This window comes from Lepidochelys olivacea, assembly GCF_965140295.1.
Source record: "Lepidochelys olivacea isolate rLepOli2 genome assembly, chromosome: 3".
NCBI lineage: Eukaryota > Metazoa > Chordata > Testudines > Cheloniidae > Lepidochelys > Lepidochelys olivacea.
Genome location: NC_140413.1, coordinates 44,158,869 through 44,183,812, shown reverse-complemented (window position 1 = coordinate 44,183,812; position 24,944 = coordinate 44,158,869). Strand labels below are relative to the sequence as shown.

The 24,944-nt window shown below is 39.5% G+C and overlaps 1 protein-coding gene across 1 annotated transcript in view; it reads left to right on the top strand.

The window, feature by feature from the left end:
- CSMD1 (CUB and Sushi multiple domains 1) overlaps positions 1-24,944 on the top strand; it is a 2,028,540-nt gene that overhangs the window by 297,643 nt on the left and 1,705,953 nt on the right. Inside the window, exon 2 of the mRNA XM_084623138.1 lies at positions 14,086-14,302. Within this exon, the coding sequence (XP_084479264.1) occupies positions 14,086-14,302 (217 nt within the window). The remainder of the gene's footprint in view (positions 1-14,085; positions 14,303-24,944) is intronic.

Sequence of the window (24,944 nt, the reverse complement as noted above, 5' to 3'; positions counted from 1 at the left end):
AAAAAAAAAAGTACCTAATTGTATTGTTTGTGCTGCTCTTGGATAACACCATAAGCACGTCTTACCATAAGAATGTGTCCCATGGGAACATGAAGCAAGCTTCTGAAAACCTTAAACATTTATACATAGACAAGTCTGCATATGTTCAGATTGCCTATTTAATCAGCTATTCACAAAAAAAAGTCTTGGCGATTTCCATGTCCCATGGTGGTACTTCTAAAAATAAGTACATACTATAGGAAGAAATCTCTGGAAAGCAGATACACCACAATATCAGGTAAAGCTTTGCATTTTTAAGCATAAAACCATGTCGGTAATAGCTAATTACCTTCCTCTGTAGCATGGGGCACGGGTCACTTGCTGGAGGATTCTCTGCTCCTTGATGTCTTTAAACTATGATTTGAGGACTTCAATAGCACAGATATAGGTATGAGGTTTTTTGCAGGAGTGGTGGGTGAAATTCTGTGGCCTGCATTGTGCAGGAGGTCAGACTAGATGATCATAATGGTCCCTTCTGACCTAAATATCTATGAATAAAATATTTTCATATCTGTCCTGTACGTTAATACATTTTACAATTTCATCTGGCTTTCATAACATATTCTAATTCATCCTGCGTTCAGGTCGTTGTACCGACCTTTGTCTTTTTCTGTGTCCCCTGTAAATAATGTGCATGGTTTGAGTCCCCTTAATTAGCAGAGCAACTGTTCAAAAGGCACTGTCCTCATCAGGTTTAGCTCGCAACAAACTGAAATGCCGCTGAAGATGCTGCCGCAGCCTCCAACATTTCTTATTACCGTTTACAAATCTAAATAATTGTTTGAGAGATGCATAGTAAGGGAGAAAATGATGAAGACTGTATGTAGTGTGGCATAAAGGAAGAGAGAACAATGAAAATAAAAGTAGCCTGTGCCTTGCGTAGCTATTTACTTGACTGCAAAGTGGGCGTGAAGCTATGCCAGATGAGAAAGGTAACTTTTCCCACCCACTTTGCTGGGGGGCAAATATTGGCCAAAGATGCCGAACAATGATGAAGCAGGCTCATAGTTGTCTGTGCTGTTGTGTTTGCTATTTACACAACAAGTTGGGAGTTACCTGCGCTTTTCTGAGTAAGGATGCACATCAATTCCAGTTGTTGGCATTATGACTCATCCACTGAAAAGCACATTACCCACCATTCCATTTGATTGGCCAATAAAAGTCCATACATACTTTTAATACAGGGTAAATGTGTCTCAGACATTATATTTTAGAAGACATATACTAAAGTTAGAACATTTTTTGTGGTTAAAATTATTGGTACCTTTAATTTCAATTCCTTTGAAGAGTGTTCCTGGCAGCTACACCTTGTATTGGTAAACCCTGGAGAATATGGGTGAATAGCCTCACTTCCACTGCAATAATAAGGCATCAACCTATACCATTAATTCGGTGTAGTTGTGGTCTATGGGTTTGACTTTAAAATTGTTTCATATTACATACATATAAAAGCTATCTATATTTTGATTGCATTCATCTTCACCATCCTTCAAATGTTCTTCCCTTTCTTAATCTGTAAACTCTTCAGGGGATGGACTATTTCTCCTTATGTGTTTGTATATTACAGTGCACAGTGACAATCAGATACTGATTAGGAACTGTTGTGAATGAATACGTAAATACAGCTGCTCTGAGGAATGTATCTGAATAATGCATATTTTGAAACTTCTGCTCAATATTATCAGACACTGCCCCCGATAATCAGGCCTAGGAGTTGGAACATGGGTTACAGCTAGACGTACGGTTGGGTTTCAGCCAAGGGTGGTCCTGGAATTGAGATCTGGGGACAGGCCAGGGTCAAAACTGAGAACAGAGTCCACAGACAAAACCGGGCTCTGACTCATAGCTAGAAGTCAGGTGCAGGCGAGAGTTCAAAACTGGGGGATCAGAGTTCAAAGACAAGCCAAGTCAGTACCAAAGTCAGAGTCCAGATACATGCCAAAGGTCAAATCTGGGTAGTCTCAGGGGGAGTGTGGGGGGAGGGGAGAGGGATCAGGAGGCAGAGGCAAGGCTGGAACGGGTCACTGATGAGGCTGGAGTGAGGCTAGTGCAAGGCACAGACAGGGCTCAGGCAAGGCAGGGGTTGGATGGGAGTCGCTGGTGTCTGGTGCACTGTGAGGCAGTGGGAGGGCTTTTGGCTGGGTAGCACTGTTGCTCAGACTGATCTGCAGCTCTCCTGGGGCTGTGGAAATATCTGATCCTGGCATCATCTAACTGAGAGTCCCCTCAGTGATAGGCCGCTGAGCAAGCAGCCCTAGTTTGGCTGTGAGGCAAACTGCTTCACAAATATGGAAAGCCAAGAAGTAGCTCAGTAGCAATAATATTCAGCTCCCACTATGTATTCATGTTGAAAATAGTAATCCTTACAACAGGCCTATATGGTATCTAAATACAATTCCCCCCATTTTACACAAAGAAACTGAGGTACTAAAGTTATTACAAAGGCCACAGAGGGCATCAGTTTCTGGGCAAGGAGTTGAACTCAGGAGTTCTAAAACCAACTGTCTCCTTGAAAAGAAACTTGGCATTGAGGCCTCTATTGTGGCTGTATTACTTGCAGATTGCTGGGAGTTATGGGATGATGGGTTTATTGCCATCTACATTATGAGCAAAGATTATGGTTTGGGGTTTGTTATTGCAAACATTTTTGAGTACCCATCACTTTACTACACAAGCATAAATAACATAAATTAATTATGCATCAAAATTTCATCAAAAGTCATTCTTTCCTCCTTTTCTTCATTCAGATCCTCATTCTGACCTCAGTCCAGCAAAAGCATTTAAGTGCATGCTTAACTTTAAAAACTTGAGTAGTCTCATTGACTTCACTGGATCACTGAGACTAGCTTCACTGGGACATTAAGCAGGTGAGTAATGGGTTATAGTTAAGCATATGCTTAAGTTCTTTGCTAGGCCTACTTGGGATAAGGGGATATTACTGGGAAGCTTCAAAAACTCCATTAGGTGAGGGTCTGCATGAAGACTCCCTGTTGGTTAGTGAGGTGTTAGCTCAGTTTTTGATTTAATTAGAACATCCCAGCAACTGCTTGTTGTTGTTTTTCTTGTAATTCCATCATGTTCACTGCTATTTTACCTGTGTTGTTTGCTGCTGAGACTGTGTTGACAGTCAGAAGGCCCATGGTCATCTAGGGAACAAAAGCTCTTCAATTGACCATTGAAGGTCATCTCCACCACCAAAGAAGAGACACAGATTTGCCTGAACTCTTGTCAGTAGTGCCTCAAAACCCCCACATTCCTAATGATTGTATATAGCCAGTACAGTTTATAAATTGGAAGAGGTTCCTGATGCCTCTGCTCTGAAAACTGCATAACAACTGATGATGCATATAAATACCTGATTTATTGTAGTTACTTGGATAAAATATCAGCTTTTGACGCAAATACCAAAATTCTCCATTCCATATTTCATTGTGGCAATAAATGTAAGATTTTTAACCTCAAAAACATGATTTTTCCATCTATCTTTTATCCCATTCCAAAAAATAAAATACTGTTAAATACAGTTCTTAAGAATTAATGCCCCCAACTAGGCAATCAGCAGAGCATTTTGGAATCTAGTTGGCTATTTGCCCACTTTCTCAGACAGCGTATAAAGCCTGAATTAGTAGCTAATAAGAGAGGAAGGAGGGTGAGGTTAACCAGGGAAGTAAAGGGGTCACTATAATGCTGGAGTTGAAAAGCCATAGAACATTTCCTGGTCAAATCCAGGAATTCCAATGGCGTTCCAATGCTTAGATGCCTCCTAGGTACAAATATATATATATATACACAAATGAGTAGGTAACAGAGGAGACGAGAATGAGAGAGGAATAGAAGGCAAGAATTAATTATGATCATGCAAATAGATTTTTCATGTTTTAAGTCTGATCTTTTAGTCAGATAATATGTTGTTTCAATGTACTTTAAAACCAAGCTACACGAGCTACAATATACTGTAGTTCTCAATCTCATAATTCAGACAGTGACAGTGATGATAATAAGCAACTTCTTCTAAGATCCTGATATGCAAACAGGGCTGTCACTGAAGTGGTCTCCCACCATGGAAAGTGGCAGCAAGAAGACCATGAAAGTCAGAGCAACCTTTTGGGCTGTAATCAGACTTTGGTACAGAAATGCTGTCATGGACATTGCAGGAGCCCTCACAAAGATTAAAAAATAGAAGTTAACAGAAATGATTCTCCTCTCACATATGCTTGGCAACAATGGAGTTACTTTTAAATTACAGTTGTGTAAGTAGGAGGAGAACTAGGTGTATTGTCTTAGTATTTTGCAAATGGTGAAATCATTTTATTAAAGGGCATCACTTCTATTTGACTTAGCTATGTTGCTGTTACTTTCTCCTGTTCCACATATTGGCTGCTAAGGAATTAGAACACTAGGGATTACTTTGTTTTACTTTATTAAAAAAAACACCGCACAAAAATTACTATCCACACGAACAGTCTCCCTTCAGTCAGATGGATAAACAACTGGTTTAGCACCCCTTAAAATTAACATGGTATCTGTCACTAACTAAAGATTTGGCATTATAGGTCCCCAAGCCCTCTACAAAGGGATTTTATGTTGGCCTCTTCCTCTTTCTTACACAACAGATAAGCAGGTTTGCAATTTATGTACCTCTCTTTTTAATATGTCCACCTTCTTTCTTCCAGGTGAATCTCAAGCAGGATCTGAATTGATGCAAAAGCATTATAAAAGAGAGAGTTCAAAGACTCTGCTTTGCTAGGTTGTCATTACTTTGAAGGGAGGAAGGATAATGCAATTTCACATAGACCAGATATTTTGAACAAGGCATGGGGCTGCTGTGTCAGAAGCAAGGATTGACGAGCCGTAGCCTTGAGAGAGAGATTATGGTGGTTTTATTTTTGCCCCTGCTAGCCAGTGGCACTTTATTGATGGTGTTAGAGTAAGGATTTTTAAAAGTATTGTAGAAACCTCTGTTTTTTAAAAAAATGTGTTCCTTCAGGGAAACACATTTTGCTACATTTTATTCCACATTAACTTGTGTGAATATTGATGTATTGTTCTTTTGGACTTCCCTGTGTAAAAAAAGGGAGCATGAAATAAGAAATATCTTTTTTTACCAATTGTAGTATCAACCCAATACAGCTGATGCACAATATGTGTTTCAGAACTGAGAACTTAATTTAAAAATAGAGTAAAAATCCCACACACTAGCAATTAAGTTTTTTGCCTTGGTGCACAGCAGACCTGGTTTCAGAGCCCTGGTCTACACTGGTGGGGGAAGGAGGGGGTGCAATCGATCTAAGTTACGCAACTTCAGCTACATGAATAACATCACTGAAGTCGACGTACTTAGATCGACTTACCGTGGTGTCTTCACTGCTGCTGCCGCTCCCCCCGTCGATTCTGCCTGCGCCTCTCATGGAGCTGGAGAACAGGAGTTGACGGGAGAGTGCTCGGGGGTCGATTTATTGCGTTTAGATTAGATGTGATAAATCGATCCCCGCTGGATCGATCGCTGCCTGCCAATCCAGCGGGTAGTGCAGACATACCCAGAGTTACTTGTAGTATAGTAATATTAATCTCTAACCTTTTGAAAGGTTGTTATTTGAATTGGGTCTTAGGTACAGGCTCATATATACATAATAACCTTGAAAAAGGCAGCAATCTGAGCCTTATATCACTAATTCAAGACTCTAAATTCAGTAGTGTTTGTGATTAACCACCATAATCAATGAAAACATGTCCTGATGCTAAAAATTAGGTTTCTAGATTTAAAATATTTTATCGATCGAGTCCATCTTTAGTAGTCTTGTTGGCACCTGGATTAGTGTTCAAAATGATCATTATATTCTCTGTATGCACTTACCAGTCATTTGTCTATTGTTTTTTTTATTTAAAATAGTGGTGGATCTGGAGAAAAGTTACAGAACCTGAACATACCTGAACTTTGAGGGAGTTTGGAGCTGGAGTTTTGGATCCAAACTTCACAGCTCAGGCTATTCTCTATTTTAGATATTTGCTACTTACTGTCTCCATGCTACAGAAGATCTAAGAATTAGATATAAAAGCTTTCCTCCCCTCACCTTTTGCCACTGCATTGTGAGAATTCAATTGTATCCTGATAATACATCCCACTACAAATATGTTGGAATTAGTTCAAATGAAAATATTAGTTGTTTGAGTCATTAGCATTTTTCATTGGTCTGATACATGACAAATATAATTTTCATTAATTTTGGTTGAAATTATAGAATTTTAGGCTCAGATCTTGCAGTGATGTAATTAATGCATAAATCTACACATATGAGGGTCCCATTGATTTCAGTGGGACTGCTTGAGGGTTTCAAGTTATGCATGTGCTTGTATCTGCAGTATATGAACTTTAGGGCTTGCTTACTGGCACTGAAAAGGGATGGGGTGATGACAATTAAGAGCCTAGCATGGGAGAGATAAGTAATGTGTAAACTTTCCACACGGCAGTGCCAAAGCAACTTGGTGTTGACTTGAAACATTATAGTGGTTTAAAAAACAAATACCCCCCCACACACACCAAACTTATATTCATTGATTCATAGATATTTAGGTCAGAAGGGACCATTATGATCATCTAGTCTGACCTCCTGCACAACGCAGGCCACAGAATTTCACCCACCACTCCTGCGGAAAACCTCACATCTGTGCTATTGAAGTCCTCAAATCGTAGTTTAAAGATTCAAGGAGCAGTCTCAACTTCTCAGCTAATGTCCAGATCCACTAAAGTCACTTAGTCACCCATACTTGAGGTGCTTAACTCCCAGTTTTAGGAACCACCATGAACTGGGGAAGGTAGGCATCTGTTCTGCTATCTCACCCATAGGGTCTCATTCAGTAGGTGTTCTCCAAGACCAAACTAGGTCCCATTCAAAATCTGGGGCGGTAGTGATGGCGCCCACCTTATAACTTTTAACACAGTGTAGAGTGACCAGACATACCAATATTTTTGGAGTCATCCCCATATTAGGGACTTTGTCTTATATAGGCAACTATTTCTCCCCCAACCCCCAATTTTTCACACTTGCTATCTGGTCAACCTAGCCCAAGATTCAATTCCTCCCTCTGCCTGATGAGGAGGAGGGATTTGAACAGGCATCTTTCACGTGAGTGCTCTAAACACAGAGCTGTATTCTGATGTGAGGTCACTCAGTCTGTCCTACTGAAACTGTTCCAGTGCATGCAAATAATCAAATAGTCATTGGGCCAGAGTGAGAGTATGATTCTGTAGCATGGTGGTTAGGGCACCTACGTGGGAAATGGGAGACCTGCTGTCCAGTCTCTCTCATCCAGTGACTTTAGCATCACAAAAAATAGACTACAGAGAAGGAAGACATCCCTTAAAACTTTTAGGCCAGAGTATTCACCCAGGACATAGGAAACCACTGGATCAGTCGTCCCCCACACCCCCACCCCGAGAAGGAATTTGAACAGGAATCTGCCACATTTCAGGTCAATGCTCTCACCACTGGGCTATAGGATATTCTGTTGTAAGTCTCCATTAATTGATCTTTTTGAAGTTGTTCCACTTTAATATTTAATTATTCAATTTAATTAATTGGGCCAGAAAGCAAGTGAGAATCACTCTATAGTTAAATGATAATAGCACCCACCTGAGGGGTGGGAGACCCTTCTCCTCATCAGGCAGAGGTGGGACCTTGAACTAAGGGGGGGGGGTCTGTCCATTGCAGAAGAGTACCCTACCCTCTGTGCTAGAGGTTATAAGGGAGCCACTCCCCTTTTTCATAGATTTATTTTTATAGTTTCTTGTTCAGAATATATACACTATGTAAAAATCCACTTTCATGGCTCTTTCCACAAACATTTTTAAAATTGTTACTTAAAATATCTAAAAAGAGGACTACAGTGGGTAAGATAGTGGTTGGTAATAAAAACAGCACAGTTATGAAAGTTATTTTCTTTTGCAAGTTATAAGGATATACTGTGAAATTATAGATCCTATGGAGACATAACTACTGGCAAATGTAGTGATTTTTTTTTCCTTTTTATGCTTATCACGTATTTTACAGTGAAAGAAACTGAGGCACAGGGAAGCTAGGATTCCATTTGGGGTGCCTCAATTTTGGGATGCCTCAGGTGAGTCTATCTTACTCAAAGTTATTTAGAGCAGCAAAGGGAGCTGGACTTCTGACCTCTCACAATCAGTCTCTCCATAAGCACCCTTTCCAAGGGAAAGACCCACATCTGTCCTTCTCTCCAAGGTAGAATCCTGAAATTCACTCCTATTTCACCAACTGGGAATCTTTAGCAGGTCCAGCTGGGTTTTGCCATCTGCTATAGAACAGTGTGAAAATGCAGAGACAGAACAGCTTATTCAAAACAAAGTGTTATTTATTAATCTATAGGAAAACAACAGAGAGGGAAAGGATGAAATAACAAAAGACACATACACATACCTAAACCTTAGCCATTTCTTGACAGTTTAGGTAGACCTCTATTATCCCAGGCATCCCCATATTGGTTATGGGTGAGGTAACTTCTGCCTTTCAGTCTGACTCCCATTCAGTGACTCCCTGTTTCCTAAGAAGATCATCTTTTAATCACCTTTAAGCTTTTTTTTTTTAAAACACTTCCTGCCTGAAGACCTCTGAGGATACAAGCTGGGATTCTTCTTCCCCATCCCACCCAACTTCTGATTACATATTAGTGGAGGTAAATTTCCAAAGAATTAACACCTATGTTGTCTGAATCACAGCAATTGGGACTTTCTACAGCCAGTGCCTTTGATTCCTGCTGACCAAAAGCTAATTAAGGCTGATTTAACTCTTAGCTACCCATTAGCCAGCAACACAGTAACCAACAAAATCACAGCTATATCTAGCACTCATAAAATTAATACAGATATCTCCTGGTATCTTGTTATCTGGTCTCCTGAACCTACATCTTATGCCATAAGCAGAAGAGTATCTTTCTCCCCAAAAGCTCTAAATTATTTAAATATTAAAAAAATACACTAAGAGATGGTGATGATATGATGTCAATTGGGGTACTCATATGACCAAAGTCAAGTATGTGTCTCTCTGCATGTTAGGGCCCTTAGTCTGTAAAGTGCTTTTGGGTGTGATAAATGATATGAACATCCAACATTAAACAATCTGCATTTATGGTGACTCATTTCTCCTTACTGATGTGAATGATAAATACCTACACTGGGAAAAAACAAGTCAATTTCCCCATGTGCCTTTTTCATGCAAATATCTTTGGAAATCAAAATTGTCCATTCAAGAGCAGCAACAAAATATTTGTGAATATCAATAGTAAATATAGTACAAAATACATTAAAATAAAAAAAATAATAAAATCCAAGCTGACTGAAGGGTTTCTTGTTACAAACAAAAACTGAGCAAACTGCTGCTTGCTCACAAATACAGGCTGAACTTTGAACTGAGGATGATTTCAGGTATGTCTGAGGCTCAAGCTGAATGTTTTCCCCACATATTGGGACATTATTTCCCTCCATCTCCTGTTAGTCATCACTTATTTTGCTCTGTTTGAAATTCTGGTTTGTACTGGTTGTTTGTGTAGTTTGACTGAAGGTGTGAGTTTAATTGTTTATATTTTTAAAAGCAATAAAAAAAAAACCCTCAGAATAGCTGCAGAGTTGGAGAGTGAACTTTCTTTACATGGTAACTCGAATGGAAATAATTCAGTAGGAGTTTGAATTTACTTATGCCAGTAGGTTTAAAATGCTTGTGAAGATGGGACAATTTAAATGAGTAAGACTTTAAATGTCTCAATACTTTTTAATTCCTTCTTTGCCTGAAGAAAGTACTGTAAAGAATTCTGACTCATTCCAGGTTTACTGTAAGGCAACTTTGACAGTTACCTATATCCAATCTGAAATTGAGTAGCACCTTACTCCACAAGCTGGGTCATTAATTTTGATAGGCCTATATATGAATTAAGATACTCTTCAATAAGCTTATGGATATCAAAATCTAGCCAGAAGTGTTTGGCTGGTAGTGTGAAATGTATCTCTTTTTATTTTATATTTTATTATTCTGAAAAATGTATTATTGAGCAACTTAGTCAACTTATATTTAGATCTATTTCTTTTAATGTTGTGCTTGTCCCCCCCCCTCCCCGGGGGTTTTGAAGACTGGTATGGAGGGGTTTTTTTTATGGACTTTTGACCTTGTTTGGGACAGAATTTTTTAGTGCTTGCTTTTGGTATTTTTATTTAAATTTGCCTTTGGTTTTAAAAGTCTATTCTTGACTTAATTTTGTTCTGATATTTATGATTGAGTATAATTTTGTGGTGTTATGCTATATGGGAAATACAGAAAATAACTGTAATGGCATAATTAATCACTAATTATTTCCTAAAAGGTGTATTCCAACACTTTAACAGTGACCATTGAAAGTGACAATGAGCAACATAAATAGTAGAAGTGGAAAATTACAAAGTAAGGCCCTGATCCTGAAAACACATCCACATGATTTACTTGCCTTTACTATGTCTACTTGTGTAAAGTTCAGCAGGAGTGGGGCCTAAATTTATTCTGAAGCCTAAAATAAAGCACTACATGTATGTCGTGAAACATGCACGGTGAATATAAATACAAAGATAGAACAATATGCACATTCTCACGTGTACTGTATATACAGGTACACATATAGGGCCATCACTCAAATTTGTGTCTTTATAGGCACAAGGAGCAAACAAATTGCATCCCCATTCCCTAGATGCTTAGCTTCCACTTCTTTTCCTGAATCAAGGGTCTTTCACAAAGACGACTGTGCAAGTCTGGGCTGATGTAGCTCAAGGGCCTCCATTGATCACAGCCATTATTGTATATTGACATGTCTCCGTACAATCTGTACATAAATGTCATATTAGTGCCAATAACACATTTAATATCCATACAAGCAACTGCACACCTTTTAATAATAGTACAATAGAATTTAATGATGGATCTATTAGATCACAATTGCATTCCCCTGACGATGACTAGATTTTCTTCTGGTGATGTGCCTTGTACAGAGTTAGTTGACACACAAGCTGGAGCATCTGCCAATTATGTTAGTAGATCTTATTTTTAGGGTATTTTTCCTTTTAGTCAGCCTACATGCTCCTTTGCTTAATTTCATCTGACTACTACTCTTTAAATCCTTTTATCTTTAATATTTACATTTCAGTCTGTTCAGGATTTTTAATTGTTCTAGTTGCTCTTCTCTGAATTGCCTCCAATTTATCAACATTTTACTGGTATTGAAGTGTCCAGAACATAATAGAGCATTGTAAATTAGTCTCACCAGTGCTCTATGCTTGTTTTATGATGCAGCCAAAAACAGTGTTATTTTATACTGTATTTCATTTCCAGCTCATATCTAATTTGCTGTTAACTATCTCCCATAAGTCTTTTCATTTACTGTTTGGGAGAGGTGTAGAATGTGACAGCTCTGAATGTTTGACTTATATTTATTGACAAAACAATTACAACCTGGGCAGTGCCTGTGTTCTTTGCCCAGTGCTGCTCTGCTAATATGCTCCATCTCTGACCTGGGTGGGGACTAGTTCCAGGCTTGAAATAAGAGGTCAGTTTCCTGGACCAACAGTTCTTGAACTGGGCTTGCAGAACACTTCTGGTGGTCCATAGAACAGCTTCTCTAAATATCTCTCAATCTTTAGGCATTGATGTTGTTGATAGTTATAGCCAAGGATTATGATTTCCACAGGGTTTTTTTTTTGAACAACAAATTAAAAAAAAAAAGTATAATAAAAGCAAATGAATGCAAGCACCTCTTGGCACTGGCCCCTTTATGGTTCTCTTCACATGGCCTCTTCCATAGCCTCTATGATTCTCTAGGCATGACCCCTTTATGGTTCTCTTTTTCAGGTGCTTCTTTGATACAGATTGAATAGTGATCATATTTATGGACAATATCAAAATTGGAAGGGTAATAAACACACAGAAAAACAAAATCGAACTGGTGGAAGAAGAGGTTGCAGACAATGAGGAGAGATAAGGCTGAGTCTCACACTAAGGGCAGGAAATGAAAAGAAAATTCTTGGGGAAGTAACAACGCAGCCTCACTCATCACACTAAAGAATGTTTATTTTCACCTTAATCGTGTTTTAATAGTTTCTGAGGCTTGATCCTGAACATCATAGATTTGGTGTGTTACTCATTTTAAGCACATGGTGTAAAAACTGATAAGGAAGAGAGGGATTGCAGGGTAACTTGAGTCTACATTAATGAGACCTCAGATGTTCAGCCTTGAAATTACTCTGCAAGAGTAAGACTAAAAAGGGGGAAGATTTAGCATGAAAATAAAGTCCTTAGCTGAGGATGAAATTAGAATCAAGTTTCCTTATATATACGCACTCTCGACCTACATTCTGCCCCCTTTCTACCTTGCACTCTTGGATTGTGTTTTGTCATTGATTTGCTCATATTGATAGCCTTTTAAAGTTCCTTTGTTCTTTCTCCCACTTTTTCAGTATCTGCAAATTTAATTAACATAGTAGGTCAGATTCTTCTCTATGCCAGTTACAGAGCTGTAATTTTAAGGGGCAGCTGTGGCCCACATGGTCTTAGGTCAGTTGCCAAGTTGCTTTTAGTAGCTCTGCTTCACCATATTCCCTTGGTCCTCTGGTATCCCCTCGGGGCTCAGATGGAGTGGGGAGGCTCTCACAGAACCTGGCTGTACTGGCTTTCTGTGAGGAGGGAGTTCCTGTATACCAAAGGAATTCCCTGATGGCATTCCTTCTCCCATGGTTGTTGGTGAAGGAATGCAATGGATTGCCAAAGGTTCTATGAGAACATTTGAAAATTCAATTAAACAGTGTATAACTGAAACATGCTGTGTTTCATAATTTAATGCATTCACTGTTCACAAATGTATACTAATGTCTGTATTGGCTTCATATGAAACAATTAGTAGACATATTAGAAAAGCTTTTCCTTTTAATGACCTATTGAATCCCCAGAGCTTTAATATCTAATCATTAGAGTTATTGCTAGATTTAAAATTTAGTAGAAAATGGTTACTTCTTAGTTCCTGCAAATCCTTTTTATTAAATCCTTTTATTAAGATTTAGAAACCTCCCACAAGCATTTGACAGCATTTTTAGAAAAGATTTATACTCCAAGACCTACTAGTGTGAAGTTAAAAATAAAACTAGTCTAAAATAATTTTCTGTTTTAGGTGTAACAATAAATGCTGGGATTATACTTGTTTTTACAGTGCTTGAGCTACACATAAGAATCCAAACATTGTAGTACACAACATGTCCTCAAACTTCTCCCTGTACTAATATTTCATTAATCATAACACAATTTAATTCTAAGCTTCACAGTAATTATGAGCTTCAGTAGCTCTGTGGTATGTAGGATTAATGAAACCAGCTACACTGTTAGCAGAAGTGTTCATAGTGAGACAAGAGTATTTGCTGAGGACTTCTTATGAATGAATTGCTGTACCCTCATAAAGTTCTGCAGGAGGCATAAAACTAGAAGTAAGGGCATGATAAGCAGAACCTTCATATATTAATTTTTGAAAGCTGAGAAAATTAACCCTTTCTTTGCTGATTGCATACATTACAGAATATGTACTATATAATGATTTACCGTGATTGCAGGACTCTTAGTGTTCAGTGCAAGTAATTCAGAAACGTGCCTATATTTTAGCTTTCAGTATTAAAATGTGTTTCAGAGTAACACAAACTCTGTTAAGTTTATAGCTTTAAAAAACACTATAAAAACAATGTAGCTTATTGTTCAAACTTTGGTACCTACATTAGGTGACTAAACTTTGCATTTGGGTGCTCAATTTGATACTTAATAGCTGCATTAATGACTGACTGCAAGGTTATGGGTGCCTCAGAATGCCCAATGATGGCATTTGAAAAGTGACCCCAGGGAGAAGATTGTTGTGTGGACATATAAAGGATTAATTATCAAACAATTAAGTTCAGGTATAGGTATTGGTTAAAAACAAATGGCATAAAAAGCAGCAGAAAAGTAGGACAAAAATGACATAATTTCATTTCTTCTTTTCCAGGTCAGAATTGTGGAGGTTTAGTACAGGGACCAAATGGTACAATAGAAAGTCCCGGATTTCCTCATGGTTATCCAAATTATGCCAACTGCACATGGATCATTATCACAGGAGAACGTAACCGGATACAACTGTCATTTCACACTTTTGCCCTTGAGGAAGATTTTGATATATTGTCAATTTATGATGGACAGCCACAACAAGGCAATTTAAAAGTGAGGTAAAGTACATTCTTTTTTATGTGTTGTATATAATGAATCCATATTCCGACATCATATTTACAGCTACACTCCGTTGATGTTTCAGTGTTTTGGATGAAGTGTGTTGTGAGGACCTGCTTTCTTATGCCTTCCCGTTATTGTTCCTAATGCATCCCACTTGGGGGAAAAATAAGTCGTACTAGCTAAAGAAGCTAATTGAAGTTTCAGATCTGTATGATGACAATTTGGGTGAAAACCACAATAGTTGCAGGATTTTGCCAGACTATAAATTTCCCTCCAGATGTGTAGGATTCAGCACTTAAAAACTAACTTTGTTACAATTGCTGTTTGTAGTGCTCTTTCCATATTCTGTTCAGATACATGGTTTCTCAAGAGCTAAAAACAATTTCAAGTCAATGTCTGTTGTTTGTTGGTTTGTTTTTATTTCTTGTACCTCAGAGCTACATTATATTGATAAAAAAAATGAATATGAAAGATATGAGTGCAATACCATTAACAGTTTTGACAAAGAGAATGTTCAGATTGTCTGATTGTTGATTCAATCCAAAAAAAGTTTAGAGCAGGAGAGATGGTGAAGGTATTGCACTGCTTGCAATCCTTGTGTGCCACATATGGGATATGCATTTTTCAATATACCTAGTTTTTATTTTTAGTATTTGTTTTGCCTTATATCAAAGGAATAATGTTTCTTTTTCTGTCAAATATTTTTAGTACTAATAAGCTAAAATGTGTGGGGAGTTTTTTCACCAAGGTGCATGTATCTGTTAGAAGAAACTTCTTCAGAGACCAGTGTGGCTGCACAGGAGTAAGAGGCATAAACTCTTCAGGTGCAATCCTGGCCTCATTGAAGTCAGTAGGAGTCTTGTCAGGATTTCGGCCCTGAATTTTAACAAGGGCTCAGATATTTGACTCTTCCTCTGACCTTGAGAAAGTCATTTGACCTTTCTCTGCCTGCATTTACCTACTTATAAAATAGAGAGGATACTAGTAAATGCATTTGGGATGATGTAATGATTAATGTCTGCAAAAGTGTTTTGAAGGTGAAAGCAAGATTTGAGCAACAGATCTCTGTTGGCATGTTCCATGTGTTGTAACTTTAATTTATATTTGCCTTTGCTGAACTGAAGACATGCATGGGTGCCCTTCATGTTTGTTACAAATAACAATTACATATTTCATGGAAAATTGCTTAGTAGATATTAGCAAATTATAGTGTTATTTTTCACTGATAGGGTGTAACAGAGAATTGGAACCCTTCATAGAGAATATAGCTATTGATGTCTTTGCATACATTTCCAGATGTATATCAGTGTATTTTCCTTTTGGATAATTAAGCTACATTAATCATCATGCAGTCATTCCTCAGTTACAGATATGAACACATATAACCCTCTCAAATGATTTTAATGGAATCCGATTTTCACATAATTTTCTTTATTAAATCCATTTGATACCCAAATTTTGGTTGTTGTAGCAAAACTACATTGGACTGAAGCAACACACTCAGCAAGCTTAACATGTTGTCTAATCGCTTAAAGCAGCGGCTCTCAATGTTTCCAGACTACTGTACCCCTTTCAGGAGTCTGCTTTGTCTTGTGTACCCCAAAGTTTCACTTCACTTAAAAACTACTCGCTTACAAAATCAGATATAAAAATACAAAAGTGTCATGGCACACTATTACTAAGAAACTGCTTAATTTCTCATTTTTACCATACAATTATAAAATAAATTGATTGGAATATAAATACTGTACTGACATTTTAGTGTATAATATATAGAACAATATAAATAAGTCATTGATGAGATTTTTCTTTCTACTAACTTCACTAGTGTTTTTATGTAGCCTGTTGTAAAACTAAGCAAATATCTAGATGAGTTGATGTACCCCTTGGAAGACCTCTGCCCCAGGGTGCACTTACCCCTGGTTAAGAACCACTGACCTAAAGGATAATTTTGTAAACTGATAGCAAAGCACAATACTGCTGATAAATACTGAGTTTTTAATAGTGACCAACTGTTGAAAAATGTTTTGGGATAATGTAGTGATGTACCAAGTTGATGTAAGCTATGGAAAAAGCAGAGAGAATAAGTAGCTGTAAAGTTTATATCTGTGCATGTGCTTCTTACAATATCACATTTCTTAAAAAAAAATATTTAAAAGTTATGGGGAGAAATTTTGATCTGACCTCAGATACCCATATGTGATATATACGATTTATATGTAGACATTGGTTATTATAAGCCTATGTCTACACTATGAGTTAGAAATGTCATTTCCCCTGCTTGCATACACATACCTACATTAATGAGTGGTTCAGAATACTACCTGTGACAGCAGTGTCTTCTGTCCTCATTGTAGAATCGTGTAATCTAAGTATAAAAAGTCAGATTAATAATGTCATGTTATAATCAAATCACATGTGTCAGTTCTATATTATTGAAAAAACTCCTTCTAGCAAAGCATCAGTATTTCATTATCAATCTATGATGAACTCTTCAAAACACAACCAAATTCTAATTAATCTAGGGGAAATACTATAAAATGTATTGTTACTTCTTTGAATTTTATATTTTTGAAGAGTTGTTCATTTCTGATATGCAAACAAGTTCATTTCTTATATGAAAACTAACAGCATTTAAGGCAGTACTGGAATTCAAATGTATGATACTCTTGTGGAGGATTGATATGAGTCAGTGGTGCATTGAGCCAACAAGAAAGTTATTACTTATAACTCACTTTCTATTGATTCTGTTGATTTGTTGCTACACTAAAAAGAGTTGTACTTGGTAGCTCAAGTATCATAATTTAGTAGCTGGAAATTTTTTGTAGTCTATTTCTTTGCACTATAGCTATAACATCCTATGTAGCATAGGCACAGACTCCGTCGGTGCTTCGGGGCTGGAGCACCAACAGCGAAAAAATGGTGGGTGCTGAGCACCCCCTCTCCCCTAGCACCTCCTGCCTCTGTCGGGTTCCACCAATCAGTGCCTCCCCCTCCATCCAGGCACCTCCTCCCCACCACAATCAGCTGTTTCGTGACATGCAGGAGGCTGGGGGAAGAGGGAGGAGTGAGGACATGATGCGCTCAGGGGAGAGGGCAGAACAGGGCTGGAAGAGGTGGGGCAGGGTGGAGTGGAGGTGGTGCCTGGGTGGGGCCTTGAGGAAAGGGATGGAGTGGGGATGGGCCGTAGGGCAGAGCTGGGAGTTGATCACCCTCCAGCACAATGGAACATCAGCGCCTGTGGTATGTAGTAGTAGAAAGTAGCTTTTTTAAAGAAATAAAGAGAAAAGTATCCAAAGAGACATAGAGAGTGGGATAAGTTCCAGCTACCAAGAAGGGCCAAGGCACCAACAGATGTGAACCGACAATACTAACCTACAAACTAGTGCACCACTGACAGATACATTATCTTCTATGAACAAGGGAATTTAAAACAGACATTTAAGCAATTTTTTACAGTTCAGTTGTCATTTTAAGACCTATTATAATATTTACTTATCTTGTGCAACTGAAAAATGTGAAATGTCAGTTGCTCTAAGTATAAGCTTGGGTTACACCATAACATCTTTGATTCATATTTGCAAAATCACTGAGGTCAAGTTTTACAAAGAGAAACAAAAAGAGAGACAGGGCAAATGGAACTGCCTGAATGGAAGCCTTTATTAGTGTGTCAGAGTTTCTGTCTGTGGAACCTTATAACTTACAAATTATGTTAGTGTAGTGAACTGTGGCCATACCATATAATTCTGTTATAATGTCATTAGTGTGTGTGCAATTCACACCATTTCAAAGTCAACATTTTTCCAAAAATGACCACAGGATGGTCTAAGATAAACACAGTTGTTATGCTGCCATATTTCAGTTATCAGAGTGTGGTAACTGTTAATAAATGTGGCTGTTACCTGCGGTTTTCTGAACCTGAAAGTACAGTAACTTCTATTCTCCCTTCTTCAAGCAGTTTTTGAAATAAATTGATGGGGACACAACTCCTCCATCTGATAAATGATTGGCATACATGTCAGTGTTTTCACTCCCCCCCCCCCCCAAAATCCTTTTTATTACATCTACAGATCACCTCTAAAATAGTAATAATCTAAAGAAACCCAGATATAGTTGCCCAAAGTCTGAGATGACGTTGAGTGGTCAGCAGCAGTTTCTAGTGGGCAGCCTTCCACTTAGCTTCTGGCAAGTGGGATGTCAGCCTCTGAGCTCATAGAAAACTTATCCAAACATCTCCAATTTACACACTTATTTTTTTATAGGTTGCTCAAAACAAAGCACATAACTTTCAAACTAACAACTTTTCTAACATCAACAAGCAGCTCCTAGTCATGAGATCAGCAAAAAACTCATAATCGGGAACACCCAGATCCAAGGTCAGATATCCACACTTCTGCCCATTCTCATGGTTCTTCCAATTTTACTTTCTATCCTTATCTGCAAAATGGCAGCTGCAGCTATTTCATATGCTTATGCAAAGCTCAAGTTATTCCTGACTACATGGCGTTCTTGCTTCCAGTTAATGGTGGCTAAGTGCACAAAGTGGCTGTGGTTTTGTTAAATCAATTTCTCTCATAACATGGCTGTCATTAAAAAGTAACTGTTTGCTTCAGCACTGCCCACATAGGATCTGTTATATAGAATTGAACCATTTTCTGCTAGAGGCCAAAGGCCTTGCTCAGTTTATTCGATGTATTTATTTGGATTGTTACTACTCTTTAACAAAAGAGAATCCATCCAATGCTCTGGGCACCTCTCACAATCTTTTAAAGATAAACTAATACTTTTTAGTTTGTGTTCAGGCAAACTCATATTGGTTATAAATTGATACAAAGTTGTTAATTACACACCTCACTACACACCTGCATGTGTAAATATCTAGTTTGTATCCACAAATGACTCTTTTGGCAGATAGGGTGCATTTGTTGGACCCATATTTGAAAATGTGGTCCTAAATCTACATTTGTAGTTATATGGATGTGGGTTTGTAATGTACTGTATCTTTCCTCTTTTATTATCTGATATGCTTTCTGCTTGTTGCCAATCAACAATAAGTATACTGCTGTCCATATACAATATTGGCTGTTATCAGTTATTATTCAGTTTTTTTAAAATAGATATTTTTGGTTCAATAGGCTAGCCATAAAAATTCAGTAAGCTTATAATAAACAGATTCCTATAATTTTCTAACAAACATAAATGCAGCATACAGTAGAACTTAGTAGGTTGTTCTGCACTGTTTTCCGGAATTATCTGGAGTTGATATGGCTCAGCCTTTCTTCCTGTAGAGGAAGAAGAAACAAATCTTCTTGCCTGTGGACACGTGCTTCATTTGCCTTTTTAAATTCATATTTCCTGTCTCCAGCAGGAAAAAAAGTCTCTTGGTGTGCTTCTGTACTTCATTTCTTTCCTGCTGCTGACTGAGGCCCAATCCTGCTGTCTGTTTTTGCAGATAAAAATATCTCTGAAATTAAGGTTGGGCCCTTGGTGGTTATTAAGCCACTGTCTTGTATTTCATAAGCTCAGACTTGTGAGATGTCCAGCCTTTTCCACAGTCTGAGTTCTCTTCACAAGTGTTCTGGCAAAGCATTTTTATCTTTGTTCTCTTTGAGATTGAGGAAAGAAACTAATGATTATGAGACTAGTGACTTGCTCTCTCTTTCTAATGAGTTAGTTGCTGGAAAAGTCTGTGAAAGGCAGAACTGTGTGATCAACTTTTTTGCTACTTGGAATTTTGAATGCAGATTTTTATCTTTCCATTGCACATGATTTTGCACAGCCCAAATTCATATCAGGAAAAGCAGTATTTTGAGTAATTTTTTTCAGATTTTTGAATATGTTGTACATCTCTAGAGAATTGTGAATTTACTATTAATACAGAATACTTCTACAACCTAGTATAGTAATCAGTGATTAATGGTGGTTAATGATCCTTGCAAGTTAGTATTATATATTTATGTTAATGACACACCAATGGTAGCACACTGAAATCATGGTGGGTGGCTTTTGTTTTTATTGTTTTGTTATTTTTTAAAGTGAAGAACTTTTCTGACTTAACAAGAATGTTATGGTGTGCCCTGACCATTTACAGTAAAAATAGATGCAAATCTAATTGACATTTACCACTCAAGTGTGTTGACACAGTAATGGATACAGGGTTGCGGAGGTGAAAGTGGAGTTGTGCTGGCCACTTATGTGGTAGAAGAGCTTTTTGACCAATGCAAAAATATGTCTAAGAAGTCACTGCTGAGAACTTTGATAATCGGTGACATGCATCCCCAGTTAAGAGATGGTGCAGTGCATAGTATATATACTAGCTGGCAGGGGACAGCTCATTTTCATTCTTAGGCAGATCATGCCCCTTCTTGGCTGAAAAAGGAGCTGTGCACCCTATCAAAATCAGATACTCCAAGCGATACCACTGTTGTCATAAAGCCATAAGTGAACTAATAAAAATATTAAATGTAGTTACTCAGGGAGGCAGCCCTGAGGCTACTACTTCAGGAAGAAGGATGATCTGACTAGAACTTGGAAGTCACCAAGGTGACCATGGGAGGGGCACTAGGAAGCCTGAGACCAAAGAATGAGTTAAGACTGTTCTCTGTTTACTTACTCTCTTGTGGAAGAGAAAGAATCTACTTGAAAGAAATGTGGAGTGGCACTACATAGTTGACCAATAGTCTGGGTGAGTTGGAGGGAGAAGCCCCTCACAGTTACATGTGGTACCAGAACTGGGATCTGGCCTGCCTGTGGAATAGAAAATGATCTCTTGTTTGTGACAAAATGGCAGCAGCAGAAGGCTGCAATACAGTGGCCACGAAAATAGCAACAGCAGACTCAGGCCTTGCTTATGCAGTTAATGGAGAATGAACAGAAGCAGCAGGAAGCCCAGTTTGCAGCATCAACAGAGGTGTCAAGAAATCCACTTCCAACAGCAGGAGTGGCTGCAGAAATGATTGGCCCTAGGAGCACCAGGAAACACAATCAGCAATGGAACCCTTGATTGGCTTGCCCTGGCAGAAGTTTGGACTAGAAAATGATCCCTAGGCCTTCCTCCCTGTGTTAGAGAGGGTGGCAAAGGCAGTGGCCTAGGAGGATTTGACATGGGTGACCTGAATAGCAGTGATGCGCAGGCAGCTTACTGGGTGGTAAACAATGACAAGAAAAACTCCTATCTAGTAATGAAGGTAGCTATTTTAGACTGATTAGGGCTGACTCCTGGGGCATAGGGACACTGGTTTCAGGTGGAACTATTTCCTCCAGAGGCATGACAGCCCAGAAACTGAGATCTTGGAAGGCAGTAGCTCTGCCCTGAGACCAGCTCAATAGAGAGGGTTATGAGCCAGATTATATTGGAATAATTCCTAAAGATTCTACCCACGGGAGTACAGAGCTGGGCAAGGCAGTTTTAGCTGATCTCAGGTAGAGAAGCTATGAAGCAAACTGAAGCCTTTTTTGAGGCTGAAGAAGAAGAGCAACCAGGGTGATATGACCAACTTGGGGGGTGGTGGGGTGAACAAGGGATGTCCCAGGGAATCTGTCAAGGGGAAAAGACCATGAGAGGCTAAAACCTGGGAGAGACACAGGACCTACAAGGGGCCATGTGGCCCCACAGTTTAGCAGAAACACTTGGATGGGATGGACCAAGTGGCCCCATCACATGCTCAGTGTGGCCAGCCCACGTACATTAAATAGAGTTGTCTGGTTATGGAATGTGACTACCTAGGCTGTTACTACAGCAGGACCAGGTGGTGGGGGTCCACTCAGAAATCAGGGAGGCTGGCTCTGGGTAGTACCAGTTAGATTGAAAATAAGAGTGGCTAAGGGACATGTAAACTCGTTATGTGTGCACTCTTGTCAGGGAAGATTGGTCAAGGATAAATAATAGACCAGCATCTCCCAATACAGGTCTTATGTATCCATGGAGAGATCCACATCTACCCCACAGCCAAAGTTGACCTGGAGATTCAGGGTCAGAGAGTTCGTCTACGTATCAGGGTAGTTAAGAATCTGTCTTCACCAACAGTTCCTAGGAGTCACTGGGGAGGCTTCTCAGTCCGCATAAAGCAGGGACTAAAACAGACCAGGACTAAGGGGGTTAGGGGTTAACTAGAAAAGGAAGTAAGAGGGGTAGAGGTCATAATAAAGATGGCAAAGGGAGGCTGAATGGGGGATAATGACCATCCCCAAAGACTAAGAGATCATTTTAACAAGTATCAACAAGAGTTCATAGAATCATAGAATATCAGGGTAGGAAGGGACCTCAGGAGGTCATCTAGTCCAACCTCCTGCTCAAAACAGGACCAATCCCCAACTAAATCATTCCAGCCAGGGCTTTGTCAATCCTGACCTTAAAAACTTCTAAGGGAGGAGATTCCACCATCTCCCTAGGTAACGCATTCCAGTGTTTCACCACCCTTTGAGTGAAAAAGTTTTTCCTAATATCCAACCTAAACCTCCCCCACTGCAACTTGAGACCATTACTCCTTGTTCTGTCATCCACTACCACTGAGAACAATCTAGATCCATCCTCTTTGGAACTCCCTTTCAGGTAGTTGAAAGCAGCTATCAAATCCCCCCTCATTCTTCTTTTCCACAGACTAAACAATCCCAATTCCCTCAGCCTCTCCCCATAAGTCATGTGTTCCAGTCCCCTAATCAATTTTGTTGCCCTCCACTGGACTCTTTCCAATTTTTCCACATCCTTCTTGTAGTGTGGGGCCCAAAACTGGACACAGTACTCCAGATGAGGCCTCACCAAAGTCAAATAGAGGGGAACGATCACGTCCCTTGATCTGCTGGCAATGCCCCTATTTATACATCCCAAAATGCCATTAGCCTTCTTGGCAACAAGAGCACACTATTGACTCATATCCAGCTTCTCGTCCACTGTAACCCCTAGGTCCTTTTCTGCAGAACTGCTGGCTAGCCATTTGGTCCCTAGTCTGTAGCGGTGCATGGGATTCTTCCGTCCAAAGTGCAAGACTCTGCACTTGTCCTTGTTGAACCTCATCAGATTTCTTTTGGCCCAATCCTCTAATTTGTCTAGGTCCCTCTGTATCCTATCCCTACCCTCCAGCGTATCTACCTCTCCTCCCAGTTTAGTGTCATCTGCAAACTTGCTGAGGATGCAATCCACACCATCCTCCAGATCATTAATGAAGATATTGAACAAAATCGGCCCCAGGATTGACCCTTGGCGCACTCCACTTGATACTGGCTGCCAACTCAACATGGTGCCATTGATCATTAGCTGTTGAGCCCGACAATCTAGCCAGCTTTCTATCCACCTTATAGTCCATTCATCCAGCCCATACTTCTTTAACTTGCTGGCAAGAATACTGTGGGAGACCATGTCAAAAGCTTTGCTAAAGTCAAGGAACGACACGTCCACTGCTTTCCCCTCATCCACAGAGCCAGTTATCTCATCATAGAAGGCAATTAGATTAGTCAGGCATGACTTTCCCTTGGTGAATCCATGCTGACTGTTCCTGATCATTTTCCTCTCCTCTAAGTGCTTCAGAATTGATTCCTTTAGGACCTGCTCCACGATTTTTCCAGAGACTGAGGTGAGGCTGACTGGCCTGTAGTTCCCAGGATCCTCCTTCTTCCCTTTTTTAAAGATGGGTACTACATTAGCCTTTTTCCAGCCGTCCGGGACCTCCCCCAATCGCCATGAGTTTTCAAAGATAATGGCCAATGTCTCTGCAATCACATCCACCAACTCCTTTAGCACTCTCGGATGCAGCGCATCCGGCCTCATGGACTTGTGCTCATCCAACTTTTGTAAATAGTCCCGAACCACTTCTTTCTTCATGGAGGGCTGGTCCCCTCCTCCCCATGTTGTGCTGCCCAGTGCAGCAGTCTGGGAGCTGACCTTGTTCGTGAAGACAGAGGCAAAAAAAGCATTGAGTACATTCGCTTTTTCCAATCCTCTGTCACTAGGCTGCCTCCCTCATTCAGTGAGGGGCCCACACTTTCCTTGACTTTCTTCTTGTTGCTAACATACCTGAAGAAACCCTTCTTGTTACTCTTGGATGATGAGTTGGATGATGTAAGCAGCTCATGGTGGGGCGGGGGGTGGATTATCAAACACCTACTGGCTTTAGAAGAAGAGTTAGCCTGGGTCTGGGTGAAGATTGAGAAAGAGAAGCAACAATGTTTGATCCTGCAAAAAGAATTGTCTCAGACCCAAATAGGGAAAAGTACCAAGGAACTGAAGCCAGCAGAGACTGAAACTGAGTCTCAAAGTAAGCCAGCTACTGTGGGAGCCAAGACAGAGTCCCAGTCTCAGAAGAGTACTGTGAGACCCAAATTGAGTCTCAAACCCCGAGGGACCCAACTAACTTCCCCATTATACAGGTTAGTGTGGGGAGTCAGATGGGATCATACCAACAAATAGAGGCTAACATGAGGGGTCTGGCATGGATATAAGGCTCTGGTATGGGGCAGGATATAGCGAATACCACTCTTATAGCTCCCATCCTTCAGACCAGGGAGCTTACAGAGTGATTGGAAGCAACAGAATGTGAGTTACAGAACCTCAAGCACAAGAAAGAACAACTCATGACAGATCTTCATCTCACTGACAAGGAAGCAGAACACCTACTCGTCACTTTCCATGAACTTGAGACTGAA